Source organism: Myodes glareolus, chromosome 18 (genome assembly GCF_982192425.1).
Source record: "Myodes glareolus chromosome 18, mMyoGla1.1, whole genome shotgun sequence".
NCBI classification, from domain to species: Eukaryota; Metazoa; Chordata; class Mammalia; order Rodentia; family Cricetidae; genus Myodes; species Myodes glareolus.
Genome location: NC_142043.1, coordinates 62,460,391 through 62,474,296, shown reverse-complemented (window position 1 = coordinate 62,474,296; position 13,906 = coordinate 62,460,391). Strand labels below are relative to the sequence as shown.

Below are 13,906 nucleotides of genomic sequence, written 5' to 3'. Positions count from 1 at the left end.
TGGATGGATATGTGGATGGATGGATGGATGGATGGATATGTGGATGGATGGGGGTACTGACATACATCAAGGCCAGAAAGATTGGGTTCAAGCATCAGTTTATGAGCATGTTGGGATCAGGCTTCCATGGTAGGAGGACTTGTGAGCAGGGATCCAAGAGTCTCAGGAAAGAGTGTGTGAGAAAATAGGAAGAGCCAGTATGAGGGTTCTGTGATAGTGTTTCTGGTTCTCATTTAACATTGATGGCAATCTACCATCTAAAGCATGTGACAGGCTGTCCCCACAGCCCTTAGGGAGGGCTGCTGCTGGCAGTTCCTCCACACTCACTGTGAACAGTCCTTTGGTTCTCTTCCGGCTGCCAATGAAGAACCGGGCTCCTTTCACTGATAGGGTGGGTGGAAAGGGAACGTCAGCCATTCTGAAACATGAGTAGACAGTACTAGTACCATAGAAGAGGAAGGGCATACACCCCATTTGCTTATAAAGACAGGGGTTGGGTCTCACATGAGAAACAGGCGAGCATCCTAGGGCAGCTGTAATGACAGGCTTCATAGCAATTAGAGGTCCTAGGCCTGCAGAGCAGTGTGCCCTCTCTGAGACAAGGGAGGACACCTTGCCCTTCTGGCTCTAGTGGCCCCAGATTTCCCAGCTGTGGCTGCATCTCTCTACCTCCATCTCCCCTCCCATTGCATCTGAACATGCTTGCACCCTTTCTCCTGCCTCTGTGGTCTCTGCCACCTCATCAGGAGCTGTCTCACTCAGCTGACATCATCTTGACTTGGTTTAAGACCCAGTTGGCAGGTAAAGGCACATTCATAGTCCCCAGTGGAGATGAGTTGGGGCCTCCCAGGACTGAGGCCCTTAAAGGAATGCATAGTGAAATATAAAACCTTTTTGCTACCTCCTGGTGAACCTCCAGGACCTTCCCTGCATCAGGACCCTGACCCATATAATCATTGTGTGCTTTCATACAGCCCGGGAGACGATGGCTACAGGTAGGAGGGAGGCACTTTGCTAGAGACCCAGGAACCTCTGGAAAGTGAGGGTTGTGATTGCTACGAAGGTTGAACTCACTGAGGAAGACATGAAAGATAGCAGGCCAAGGGAGGGACATGTGGCAGTGTTGCCATGGCATGCTGTCCTCTCCTATAGCTCCTGCTTCCTCCAGCCTTAACCATCTGCTACAGTGCACCAAGCTCCAGACCAGGGGTACCAGGCAGTCAATCCTCCACCCACAGCCAACCTCTGCTCTGGGGCTAGGCATCCTGGCTCCTGAACCCAGCCTACAGCCTTGGAGCTGGCCTGCATTCTCAACCCAAGGCCCTTGGATCTTCCTTGGCCGCAGTTGCTCCAAGTAGGTGATTTCTGGCCCCTGATTGGGCACCTCCATTTCACAGAGCTGTGTAACTGCTCCATGACCCCTGGCCTCATAATGGAAGCCTGTCTTTCATAAGGCTCTAAGGCATTCCATAATGCACCTAAGGCATTCTCCATAGCCTGCCTCAAGTAAAGGATTTGACAGGCAGGGGCAGGGGTGAATTTGCCCAGGACCCACCCTCACAGCGCAGTGGCAGAATAGTCACTGCAGCAGGTTGCTCAGATGACACACAGCATGGTTAATCTCTGGGATGCACATCCTGGTACCTACATGTCCATCGGGAGGCCACAGTCCATGGTGAGGGAAAAGGATCCTTGGGACACAGCCAAGATCAGCGTGTGCCACTGGCTGTCCACGAGGCCGGGGCTCCGGAAGGACACACGGGTCTGCCAGGCACCAGTCAAGTCCTCGGTGAGAAATAGGAAGTGCAGCTGTGTGGGTGAGTACCTCAGGCCGAGCAGCAGTGTGTCCCTCTCCTCCGCCAGCAGGGAGAGCACGTATTCATTCTTCTGTGGAGACCAGGGCCAGAGGTGGGGCACAGCTGAAGGAAAGGGAGGAGGGAAGGACCAAGGCCAGCGGGGTGAAACAGTTGGGAATGGAGGGGAGAGGAGAGCAGGGCCTGGGAGGGGGTGGGGAGAGAAGGTGGGGATAGCAAGAGAATGGGACTGAGAGGAGGAGGTAGGGCTAGTCAGGGAGTGGGAGGAGCTGATGGCACCCTACCCGGTAGCACTTTCTGGGTGGGAATTCAGTGTGCCTCCCCACCCCAGCCCCCCAGCCAGCTCAGGACAAAGAGCCTAGTCCCTGTGTACAACAGAATGTTTTCAGCCTGTCAAGAGAAATAGGTCCTGACCTGCTCCATCATGAAGGAGCCGGGAGGACCCCACACTGAGGAAAACAAACCAGGCCAGAAGGACAGGTGTTGCACCAATCTGCTTAGCTCCCCAAAGGCTCAGATTCCTGCGAACACAACAAGGGTGCCAGGGATTTGGGGGAGGGGTGTGGAGGGGTGTGGAGCAAGCCGCCAGGAGCTCACAGGCTAGCCGAGATTTGCTAGGTAGCACGTGCCTGGACTCAGCACAGCTGGGATGCGCTCACAAAGAACGCAGAGAGTTCTGTGATATGCGTGTTTTATTACAGTCAGCGAAGCAGAGTGCTACGGGCTATCTCTGTCCACACACCTCACCAAACCGTCCTTAGCCAAACACAGGCAGTCTGACCAGCCAACCAGTAAGTTAGCTCTGCCAACAGCTGAGTGTGTGCATGCCGATGTGTGCACACTTACTATCTTCCTTAGCAAGGCTCTGCCCATGTGAACCTGCGTGCCAGTTCCGTGCACCTATTCTAAAGAGGGGGAGGGCCTGTGTGGCCTTCAGAGTTGGCTCAACGCGCGGTATGCCTTGGTCACAGTATGGGACACTTGCTCGGGTTCCTTTGGGAACAGGGGCTCTTTCTGCTCCTGTGACTCTCACAGTGGGGAGAAGTCTGTTTCCTGGAGACTTCCAGGAAATGGTGTGGAGCTTGGGAGCTGACAGGTGACAGAGAACAAAACCCTCCCAATGATGCCCAGGGGATCGGGAGTCACGGAACAATCATAGAACAGAGGGAGCTAGGGACAGTGACAATGGGGAGGTGTAGAGACAGAGCACCTTAATGTCCCCCATCACACACACACCAGGCTCACGCTGGCTTGAGCTGTCAAGTGCTCAGCCTGCCCATTTTGTATTCGTTATTTTGTAGCTATGACTAAGCACCATGACTTATGAAAGAAAGAGTTCATTTTAGCTTAGGGTTCCAGACGGAGCGTCCGTAAAGGTGGGAGGTAAATGGCAGCAGGTGAGTGGAGCAGGATGCCAGAGAGCTCATCTCTAACCACGAGCAGAAAACAGAAAGCGTGGACTCACAGTGGGCAAGGCCATCAGCCCACAAAACCCGCCCCCATGGCTTAAATCCTCAAGCAAGTCTCTAAAAGTTTCGCAACTCCCCAAACAGAACCACGCACCAGAGATCGCGTCTTCAAACAAATGTGCCTATTTGGGACATTCTTCATTCAAACTGGTGACCACCAGGGGAGGTGGCTACTGTCCTTCCTAAAAACATTTCTGGCTACAGAGATGGATATTTACTTGAACCACTTGTTCCAGAGAATAAGAGCAGATCCAGGTGGGTAGAAGAATTTATTGAAGCCATGGGCTGCTGACAAGCTGATGTCAGGGGCAGGTAACCAGAGCAGAGGGACTGGGGCAGGGGGGGCAGTGACACGGAGGATCAGCAGGCCTCCTGGGAAGGTCAAGTCACAAAGGACAGGTTGGGGGCTTCATCCTGGGGGATTGGCTATCCCAGGCGAGGATCAGGCTGAGAAAGCTGGGAGGGGCCACAGGAAGGGACCTGAGTCAGCTGGAACCAGGAACAGGTCCATCAGCAGCTGGATTTCTGGCCTGAGGAGAGGCCACAGCAGGCCTGGCTGGAGCAGACAGGGCGGCAGAGCAGGGACACGCTGGAGCAGGGCTTACAGCAGCTGGGCTGGCAGGAGGAGGCACAGCAGGAGGAGCTGGGCACACAGCAGGCAGGTCTGCACACAGGGCGGCAGAGCAGGGACACACTGGAGCAGGGCTTGCAGCAGACAGGCTTGCAGCAGACAGGCACACAGCAGGATGGCTGGCAGCATGAGGGCTGGCAGCTAGACTGCTGGCAGCAGGAGGAGGATCCAGAGCAGATGGGTGTGCAGCAGACAGGCTTGCAGCAGACGGGCACACAGCAGGAGGATTGACAGCATGAGGGCTGGCAGCTAGACTGTTGGCAGCAGCAGGAGGATCCAGAGCAGATGGGTGTACAGCAGACAGGCTTGCAACACAGGGTCACACAACAAGGTGAGGAGGTGCAGCATGAGGGCTGGCAGCTAGACTGCTGGCAGCATGAGGGTGTGCAGCAGCTGCTGCAGGCAGATTGGCAGCAGGGGCTAGACCCACAGCTCACTGGGGTGCAGATGAGGGTCAGGCAGGGGGCTGGGGCACAGCAGCTGGGGACACAGCAGCTGGTCTGGCAGCAGCTGGGGGCACAGCAGCTGGTCTGACAGCAGCTGGGCTCACAGCAGCTCTCTGGGCAGTCATCCACCTGCCAGGAGGAGTTGGTGCAAGCGTCAGAGCAGACGGACATGGTGGAGGCGGCCATGGTGGGGTTGACTGGAGTTGGGAGGTGTTGCTTGAGAGTGTGCGTAAGAGTGTGTGTGAGAGTGTGTATGTTGTGTGCTATGCTGTCAGCTTTTATACCAGGGTATGTTGTCAGCCAGAAGCCTCTAGAACCTTCCTTCCTCATGGGTATTTTAAGCTGCATCCTGAAAACCCCTAGTTAATCTGTTTGTTTACAGGAGAGTCACTCCTCCTGAGTCCCACGTGGTCCTGGCTAGGGCTGAGGGTGCTGTGTGCTTGGTCCTCCGAGTGGAGTCTTGTCCAAGCTGGGTCTGACTTTTTGCACACACCACATGCCTCATCATCCAGGCTGCCCCACTAGGCAGTGAGGAGTTCGGAGTTCCAGCCCAGGTAGGTGGGTAGGGTCATAAAACCTACTGGCTACACACACCTGGCAGGGAAGTGTCCCTGAACCCTGGGGAAGACTATTCCGAGTGTCTCAACGTGGTACGGGCCTGCAGAGAATGAGACAGTGAGGAAAAACTAGAGGGAGATGGATTTTTCTAGAACATAGGCTTTCCAGAACAGCAACAGAGAATGGGAGCTGTGAGGTAGGGACTGGGCCCCTCTGCAAGTGAAATGTCACCGTGTGCTGTGTGTCCACATAGACTGGGAACCTGTGCCTCGAATGCATGGTGACACCTCGGGAGCTTTCAGACAGCCCAGCACCCAACCTGAGCCTAGCAGGATGGACACACCAAGATGGAGTCTTCCTGCCCTGCTGCTGCTTTGGGGTGACTGGGGGTGCATGACACCAGAGGACAGGAGTGGGTTGAGCTTTAGTAAGAGGCTTAGAGAGCTCCTGCCTGCAGAAAGAAGAGCTAAAGCCAGGGACAGCAAAAGGACACTTGAAACCAGTTGAAGCTTCTAACTCTGCCGGGGCAGCTAGTCTGCCTCCCTGGACCCATAGAGCTGCCAGCCATAAGACCCACTCCCCTTCCCTCCCCTCCATTTAAGCCAGTCTTTGTGGTTTACAATTTTCTGACCTCAAAATTCAACCAACTATTCACACCAAGTTTATGTCTTTCTACAGCTCTGTAATTGCATTGCATTGATTTCCCACAGTGTAGCTGGTAGATGTTTTGACGGTCCCCTGTTTACTACAGATAGGAAGAAGGTGGTAGTCACTGTTGTTTGTGTTTGGTGTTTTCTATGATGATGTGTTTTCTTTCCTCTGGAGTAAATCTCTGTGTACGCTTCTTGGGTCACACGGTGGGTAAATGTTTATCCCCAGGCTGCACCATCCCTGAGAGGCAGGCCATTTGCATTCTGCAGCAGTGTGACCAGGCTGTACTCTTGGTTCTCTGTATTTGTGCTGGGATGCACTCTCTGATGGCTGGCGTTGTGTTCAGTGTGTTTAAGGGACCCATCTGCCCCGCTGCCTTGTGTCTGCAGAGCATCCTACACACAGTAGGGGCGAATGTGCCCCCCACGCTGGGCTTCTTAACCTCAGTGGCTCTAACAGGCTGTGGGGCTCCTCTACTGTGCTTGGCATTTCCCACCGAGACTCTCACCTGCTTCTCTCCTGCCTGGGCATCTTGGTAAAATGTGTTTTCACATTTGATCCTCTTTTTAAACTTCTTTCTTTTGAGGCAAGGTCTCATATAGCCTAGGCTAGCCAGAATTCACTGTTTAGTTGAGGATGGCTTGGAACTCCTGGTCCTCCTGTCTCCTAAGTAGCGGGATTTCAGGTGTGCTTCACCATGCCCAGCTCATGCTTGATGGTTTAAAGATGAGCGTTTAGTACCTGCAGGCCCAACTCATCAACCAGTCTCTTATACATTCTGCTCCCCACGCTGATCTGAGAAATCTGCTTCCTACTGGGGAGCGCAGACACTCTGCCTGTAGGTGTTTCCTAAAGGTCAGATAGACTCACTCATTCTCTCCCTCTCCCCGCTACTCCTTCTTCTCTCTCCCCTCCCCCTCTCAGAGGTTTACTGAGCACATAGCTGGGGCAGTGGCCTGGGCAGAGACAAGTGACCTGCTCTTTGTTATTTATAGGTCAGGACTAAAGGAAAGGCTCATTGCTGCTTTGTGGGAAATTTTTGCTAGAAAGTGCTAGTTGTCCATATTTGTTCTTTTCCCCTTGTGCTGATGATGGGTTCTTGCAATTACATATTAATTTTTAAACCAACTTGCAGATTTCTTCAATGATGCTCACTCTGATTCTGCTAGGAACTGGGAAAGTCTCCAGATGAACGGGGCACCCCTTCCTGACGTACTGAGAAGATTGTCACCTGAGTTTCACAGTTTTCAAAGCATCTGTTTGGCAACTCAAGGGCTTAGCTTGAATGTGAGGACATCCATCTCCCAGTTGGTGATTGACATTGATCGGCCTGTGCCTTGCTAGAGGTCAGGGAGAAGATATGTCACATGGTGACATCAGCTGTGGCTTCCTAACAGACATCAGAGTAAAGAAGTCCCCTCACCTGGGCTTGTAGGGGGCTTTTATTGTGAAAGAACGTTGGGCCATTCCAGCTCCTTTTCTGCACATATTGATAGGGTGGTGTGATATTTGCCTTTATTATGTGTGGGACAATGGTTTTACCTGTAAAGATTTGTTTCTTGTACTTGTACTTGTTTAATAAAATGCTGGTTTGCCAGTAGCCAGGCAGGAAGTATAGGTGGAGCAACCAAGCAGGAAGTAGAGGCTGGGCCACGAGAACAGGAGAATTCTGGGAAGAGGAAAGAGTCAGTCTGAAGTCGTCATCCAGACTGAGAAGAAGCAAATGAGAAAGGTACCAAGTCATGTGACACAGACAAGAATAATGGGTTAAGATGTAGGATGCAAGAATTAGTTAATAAGAAGCCTGAGCTACTAGGCCAACCAGTTTATAACTAACAGAGACCTCTGAGTGTTTAATTGGGTCTGAACTGCTGTGGTACTGGATGGGACAGAAACCTCTGTCAACATTATTATATCAATACAATATGTTATGTTAGTTGATTTTTCAAAGATTAAACCAATGTTTAATTCCAGAGATTAAACCCATTTAGCCACAGTGTTAAGCAGCTTCTATTACTGTATCAGAATGCCAGAGGCAATTCACCTTTAAAGAGGAAAGGTTACTTTACTCCTAGTTTTGGGAGTGTCACTGTATCTTAGTGACGTTTCTGTTGCTACAGATTAACCAAGGGGGAAAGAGCCACCATGGATGTGGGGGTGCTATCTCACAGGCTGGAATCTTTGACTAAATATCAAAGAGGAAGTGACCTGAGCACCTACAAGCATTGCTCTCCATTTCCTGACTGAGGACTCGGGGCGCCTCCTCATACCCTGTCACTCTGACTTCCCTGTCATGACAGACTGTGTCCTCAAACCCTGAGCTAAAGTGAAGCCCTTCCTTCCTCCAGTTGTTTCCATCAGGGATTTGTCACCATCTGAAAAGCAACTCACAGAAGGGACACCAGGGCTGGACGGGGGTGGGGGAAAGGGGTGAGGGTGGTTGTTCCCCATATCAGACAGATGCCGCCATGCACATTACAGAGGACCCTTAAAATCAGCAGTCAATCAACCTAACTCAAAAACTGGCAAGAGAGCTGGATGGATCCCTTGTCGAAGAAGACACCCAGATGCCAAATGATGTCCATGGTGTAAACTCGGAAACCAGAAGTCACAGACAGGGTGGGGTGTATCTGTGATCTCAGCTCTTCAGGAGGAGGATCATGAGTTTGAGGACAATTTGTGCTATGTAGAAAAGCCAAAGAGAGAGAGAGAGAGAGAGAGAATATGAATGAGAAACTAAATCTGTATACTTGTAAGAATGCCCCACATGCCCCACATTCAAAATATCCACAAGAGATGCTGGGGAGGAAGGAGGGACAGTGGTCTCTTACAAAATCAAACACACCTCCAACCACTGAGCATTCCCTCTCTCTGGTATTTATTAAAAGAAGCAGAATGGTCACATCTTCACAGAGATCTCTGATGGATGCACACCGCCACCTTAGTTGCAGTGCCAAAAGCTCCACAGAGCCATACCGAGCTTCTGCTGGGAGTGAGAGACCCTGTAGGGAAGGGGAAAGAAACCCTGTCAAGGAGAGACTCTGCCTCCAGAGAAGGGAGTGATGTTCAGCACTAGAGGAAAAGGACTGTGGCGGGGCATGGAGGGACATGGAAGATGAGGGGGAATGTAGTTCCATGGAGGATGTGGCGGAATGTAGTGGGACCTGGAGGGGCACAGAGTCCTTCTGATCATGGTTCTAAGTGAGGGAGAAAAGGCTGTGAAGGGTTTATTGGGGGTTGGTAGGCAGGGAGATGTTGGGGGCTGTGGATCCCCAGACCCTGAATTTCCTGTAAACAACTTGTTATGCTTGCAGCTGCTCTGAGCAAAGCAACTTGTTTTTCTGTGTTTGCAGCTGCTCTGAGCACGAGACCCTCAGGAGTTCCTGATGGCAGGGGAGTGGTTTCTGGTGGGTTTGACTGGGGCGTGGCTATCAGTTAAGGATCCCTATAGAAGCTGCCCCTGAACACAATAAAGGGGGCATACTTGTTTCAAGGATGACCCATGTTCCCGTCTGTCTGTGTGTGTATGTGTTTAAATCTCCAGCCTCTTTCCCGGCTTGCACACTGTCCCGTAGTGCAGGCGCTACAGCGAGACTCCACAGGACACCAGAGGACACTCAGGACAGCAAAGCATTCTGTAAGACCCTGCAGTGATGGGGATGTGTCCAAAGTCCTTAGCATGTCTGATATCAAGAGAGAAGCTGGTGACAAAGCCAGGTCCCTGAGCTCGGCCCCGCAGGACAGGACTTCTGCCTGCTACTCCAACTTGTTCCTTTCCTCCTGTGCAGGTCACTGTGAACAGTACCTGAGCCAAGCCCATGGCATATTGACTTTATCACAGCCCCTGCGACTGCGAACCCCACCCCCAACACATCAGCATCCTTCTTCCACACTGCGCTCCTCTGAGCTGTCCCTCTCTGGTTCTCTTTCTTTAAACATCCTCCTGTCTTTGCTCAGTTGCTCCATCTCCCTCTAATGTCTTGGCTGTGTGGGAAAGATGAGGTTAGTGAATCCCCACCCATTGATTGATCTATTGGCCGCCTTTTCCCACCTTGGGAGTTTACTAAACTGAATGGCTCTTTAGCTGGATGTTTCTGTGCTCATTCAAGCTCTGTTTGGATGGGCCAGGTGTCGGCAGACTGGTCACTTGGGACCTAGTTAGGTTGGTATTCTGATGGTAAATTAGGTCAGGTTGCCTCTCTGGCTCCCTTCAGAGGCATTCCCCTCAGGGCAGTACTCCAGGTGCTAAAGACAGGTTTTGTGCCCTGCTGTTGCCCAGGCTATGAATTCTACTGTCTATTTCCTGGGGACCCCTTGCCCAGCAGCTGCTTCTCTTAGCCTTCTCTGTGCGTGTGTCTGAGACCATCAACCGCTGGACAGTGGGAGTCCTCTGTGGATGCTTGCACACCCTTTCCAGATATGGGGGATCGTCACGGCAGCATCTTTCTTCTGCTTTATACAAAACCGGACACTGAGCTCCACTGGCCACCCCTAGGGCAGGTGACCAACATCTCTCACTATTGCAGGGTCACCCCCCCCAGGACAATCATAGCCTGCAGAGACTGACATTGACTTAAACCACATTTCTCACAGCATGAGAGGAGATCCAGGGAGTTAGAAAAGTTTATTGGTGTTCTGAAGGGCTAATGCCAAGACAAGTGACCAGAGCTGAGGGAAGGAAAGAGGGACAGTGACCCAGGGGGAGTTCCTGGGAGGCAAGAGGTCAGGTCAGGGTAGAGAACAAGTTGGGCCTCTGTCCTGGGGAGATTCCACATCAGCAGCTGAGAGAAATTGGGAGGAGAACATGAGCAGGGAACAGACAGATCCATCAGCAGCTGGACTTCTGGCCTGAGCAGAGGCCACAGCAGGCCTGACTGGAGCAGACAGGGCGGCAGAGCAGGGACACACTGGAGCAGGGCTTGCAGCAGCTGGGCTGGCAGGAGGAGGCACAGCAGGAGGAGCTGGGCACACAGCAGGCAGGTCTGCACACAGGGCGGCAGAGCAGGGACACGCTGGAGCAGGGCTTGCAGCAGACAGGCTTGCAGCAGACAGGCACACAGCAGGAGGATTGACAGCATGAGGGCTGGCAGCTAGATTGCTGGCAGCAGGAGGATCCAGAGCAGATTGGGGTACAGCAGACAGGCTTACAACAGACAGGCACACAGCAGGAGGATTGACAGCATGAGGGCTGGCAGCTAGACTGCTGGCAGCAGGAGGATCCAGAGCAGATGGGTGTGCAGCAGACAGGCTTACAACAGACAGGCACACAGCAGGAGGATTGACAGCATGAGGGCTGGCAGCTAGACTGCTGGCAGCAGGAGGAGCCAGAGCAGATGGGGGTACAGCAGATGGGCTTGCAACAAAGAGTCACACATGATGGCTGGCATGGGGAGCAGGTGCAGCAAGCTGACTGGCAGCATGAGGGTGCGCAGGAAGACTGGCAGCAGGGGCTGGACCCACAGCTCACTGGGGTGCAGATGAGGGTCAGGCAGGGGGATGGGGCACAGCAGCTGGGGACACAGCAGCTGGGGACACAGCAGCTGGGGACACAGCAGCTGGGCTGGCAGCAGCTGGACTGGCAGCAGCTGGGGGCACAGCAGCTGGGGGCACAGCAGCTGGGCTCACAGCAGCTCTCTGGGCAGTCATCCACCTGCCAGGAGGAGTTGGTACAAGCATCAGAGCAGACGGACATGGTGGAGGCGGCCATGGTGGAGTTGGCTGGAGGAGGTGAGGTGTGAGTGAGTGAGTTTGTGAGTGTGAGTGTGTGTATGTAAGGTGCTGGGTCGTGAGCTTTTATACCCCTGTGCTGTTGTCAGACTTTGCCTCCCTTCCTGGTTGGTGTGGCTCGTGGTTATCATCAGGGTGTTTGTTTGTGTGGGATGTTGTCAGGTCTGTCTGTCTCCTGCCAGTGGGTGGTGCTGGGAGCAGTTAGGGGAGGCTCTGTGAGCAGTGAGGTTGAGATGTCATTGATGGGACTTGTCCCAGCCTCCCTATGGCTGCAGAAATGTCATCCAGCATCCCTTCTCAAGAAATAGATGTGCTCAACCCAGTTCTCCTCCCATAGCCCAGAACAGTTGTCACTTCATGACAGCGCCCAGACCAGAGGCGCGCACTGACTGGCCTATGACAACCACTCCTAGGATGTCTCCTCAGCTCCTACACCTCTTTGTATTGTCTTGTGACACTGTCCACTGCCCCGGGCCTATGTCCACCCTGCCCTGTGCCTGGGGTTGCAGAAAAGTGGGCTCATTTTCCTTCTTAGGCAGCTTTGCAACTCCTGGCTGGTTTCCAAGTTCTGAGCCATGATGGCACCATGTGAGAGGATTCCCTCATGTCTTGCCTGCCTCCTCCCCGATTCTCTATTTCTCTGCCCTGCTTCTCCTGACCAGCCTTCCTCTCCCTCCCTATGGATTAGTCTCTCACCTCCATAATCTGTGCTGTTGACACATTTTTTAAATGTATTTTATATAAAAGTCTTTACTGCCTACTTCTTTATTAGACACGTATCCCAGCTCTTAAGAGGAACCATTTGGAACTTCTGATGCATAATTAGCCTCAAAATAACATCAGTGTCTGTGGCTAGTCCTTCCTCCATGGGGCTGCTAAAGTAAGATACTGACATGTATGGCCAGCTGCGCTTCCACACCCAGCAACCCAGGCTGAAAGAAGTAACCAGTGCTTTCAGAGTGTTCCATCAACCTCGCACAGCCCCAGCCTCTTGTGGTCCCATCCCCGGAGAAGCTCCTGCCTCAGAGTAGGAGACAGATACATGACCTCCACACCCTGTCGCTAAGTTTATATGTGGCAGGCCTGGGGATGGGAGTGGCAGGGGCATGATGGGTCCAGGTGGGTGGGAGATGGTGTGTCCCTCTGTTTAGAGCTGTGGACCTCACTCTATGCTTGAGGGTCAGAGCTGTGTGAGGTGGTTTGGTAACCAACTCCACCCGTGCCCGGCTTCCTGTCCTGTCCTGTCCTTCCACAGCACACTGTGTCCCCACAGGCTGGATCTAGTTTGTCTCCTTCACTGCTCAGTCTCCAAAGACCTAGCACAGTCCCCTCTCAGTAGAAAGTCCCTGAAAGTATGGAAACATTTTCTTTTCAGAGAAATTGCTGCAAAGTGGGTGGATTTGGAGATGGTGTGACAATTGGCTCTGATTCTGTATGACTCTTTCTGCTGACCATGCTTGACTGTGTGTGTGTGTGTGTGTGTGTGTGTGTGTGTGTGTGTGTGTACCCTTACAAGCTGGTGGGGCAGGGAAAGTGGAGAAGCTGGCTCAACAAGTAAGTTTCTGTTTGAAGGCACCAGGAGGTCCAGAGATAGCTGAGACTTGAGGGACCAAATTCCTGTCACGGGAAGAGCCCTGAATGGGGCCTGTATTACTGTGGATTTTTCTCTTGAGGCAGGGACAGAGTTACAGCTCACTGGGAAGCGACCCGGAAGTCGACCAAAGCCTTAGTGGTCTGTGAACCAGAGGGCAAAGCCCAGAGTCCAGGGCGTGCTGAGGTGGAGGGTCTGGGAGGCAATGGGCTTTCACAAGTAAAAGCTGACCATGAGTGCAGGAACCTCCCCCAAGAAAGGCAATGCGAGAACCTAATAGCCTTGCCTGCACCTCAGCTCAGCTGCACATGGTAAGATGTCCACGCTGTTTGTCAGAGACACGGTTGTGGTACTATCTTGATTGTAATCTAACAAATAAAGCTTGCCTGAAGATCAGAGGGCAGAGTTAGCCACTAGTTAACCATAGAGATCTGGAGGTCTGTATAGACAGGAAGTGGTATGGCTGGGCAGAGAGAGGAATATAAGGTGGGAGGAGACAGGAGCTCGACCTCCTTTCGGTCTGAGGATTTTGTAGAGGTGAGACGTCTAGCCGCTGGCTGCTCTGCTTTCAACTTTCACCCCCTAATATCCGACTCTGGGTTTTTATTATTAAGGCCAATTAGAACTCATGCTATACACGGCCATCACTTCTGAGCCAGACTGCAGCACCAGGGACTCAAGGGATCTTAGATTTTGGTTTTTTTCACAGTGAATTCTTGCCATTGGTCAAGTGTTACCAGGCATTTTAGAAGACAAGACCAGTTGACCAAGAGTCAAGAGAAGAACAGACAAGAAAGTTAGACATCGAAACAGTCACACTTGGACTTAAGGCAATAGATAAGGGCTGGGGGCGAAGCTTGGTGGCTGACTGTTTAGGATGTACAAAGCCCTGGGTTTGGTCCCCAGTGCTACAAAAACAAAGAGGGTGACTGTGGAGAAACACTTCAAAATCAAAAGGGTAACCATGGTGACACTCGTTTCTCTTCAGATCAAACGAAGCGTGACATATCTTTCAGGAA

The 13,906-nt window shown here is 52.4% G+C and overlaps 3 protein-coding genes across 3 annotated transcripts in view; all 3 read right to left on the bottom strand.

Annotated features, from left to right (window-relative positions):
- Tspear (thrombospondin type laminin G domain and EAR repeats) overlaps window positions 1–13,906 on the bottom strand; it is a 158,351-nt gene that overhangs the window by 18,402 nt on the left and 126,043 nt on the right. The window contains exons 3-4 of the mRNA XM_087898287.1: window positions 1,649–1,887; window positions 328–418 (exon numbers count right to left, since the gene is read on the bottom strand). Of these exons, the coding sequence (XP_087754413.1) occupies window positions 328–418; window positions 1,649–1,887 (330 nt within the window). The remainder of the gene's footprint in view (window positions 1–327; window positions 419–1,648; window positions 1,888–13,906) is intronic.
- On the bottom strand, window positions 2,202–4,824 carry LOC125411349 (uncharacterized). Its single transcript, XM_087898289.1, has one exon. The coding sequence runs from the start codon at window positions 4,706–4,708 to the stop codon at window positions 3,794–3,796; it is 915 nt and encodes a 304-aa protein (XP_087754415.1). The 5' UTR covers window positions 4,709–4,824; the 3' UTR covers window positions 2,202–3,793.
- LOC148119183 (uncharacterized) lies at window positions 10,185–11,482 on the bottom strand. The gene has a single exon (XM_087898290.1). The coding sequence runs from the start codon at window positions 11,274–11,276 to the stop codon at window positions 10,398–10,400; it is 879 nt and encodes a 292-aa protein (XP_087754416.1). The 5' UTR covers window positions 11,277–11,482; the 3' UTR covers window positions 10,185–10,397.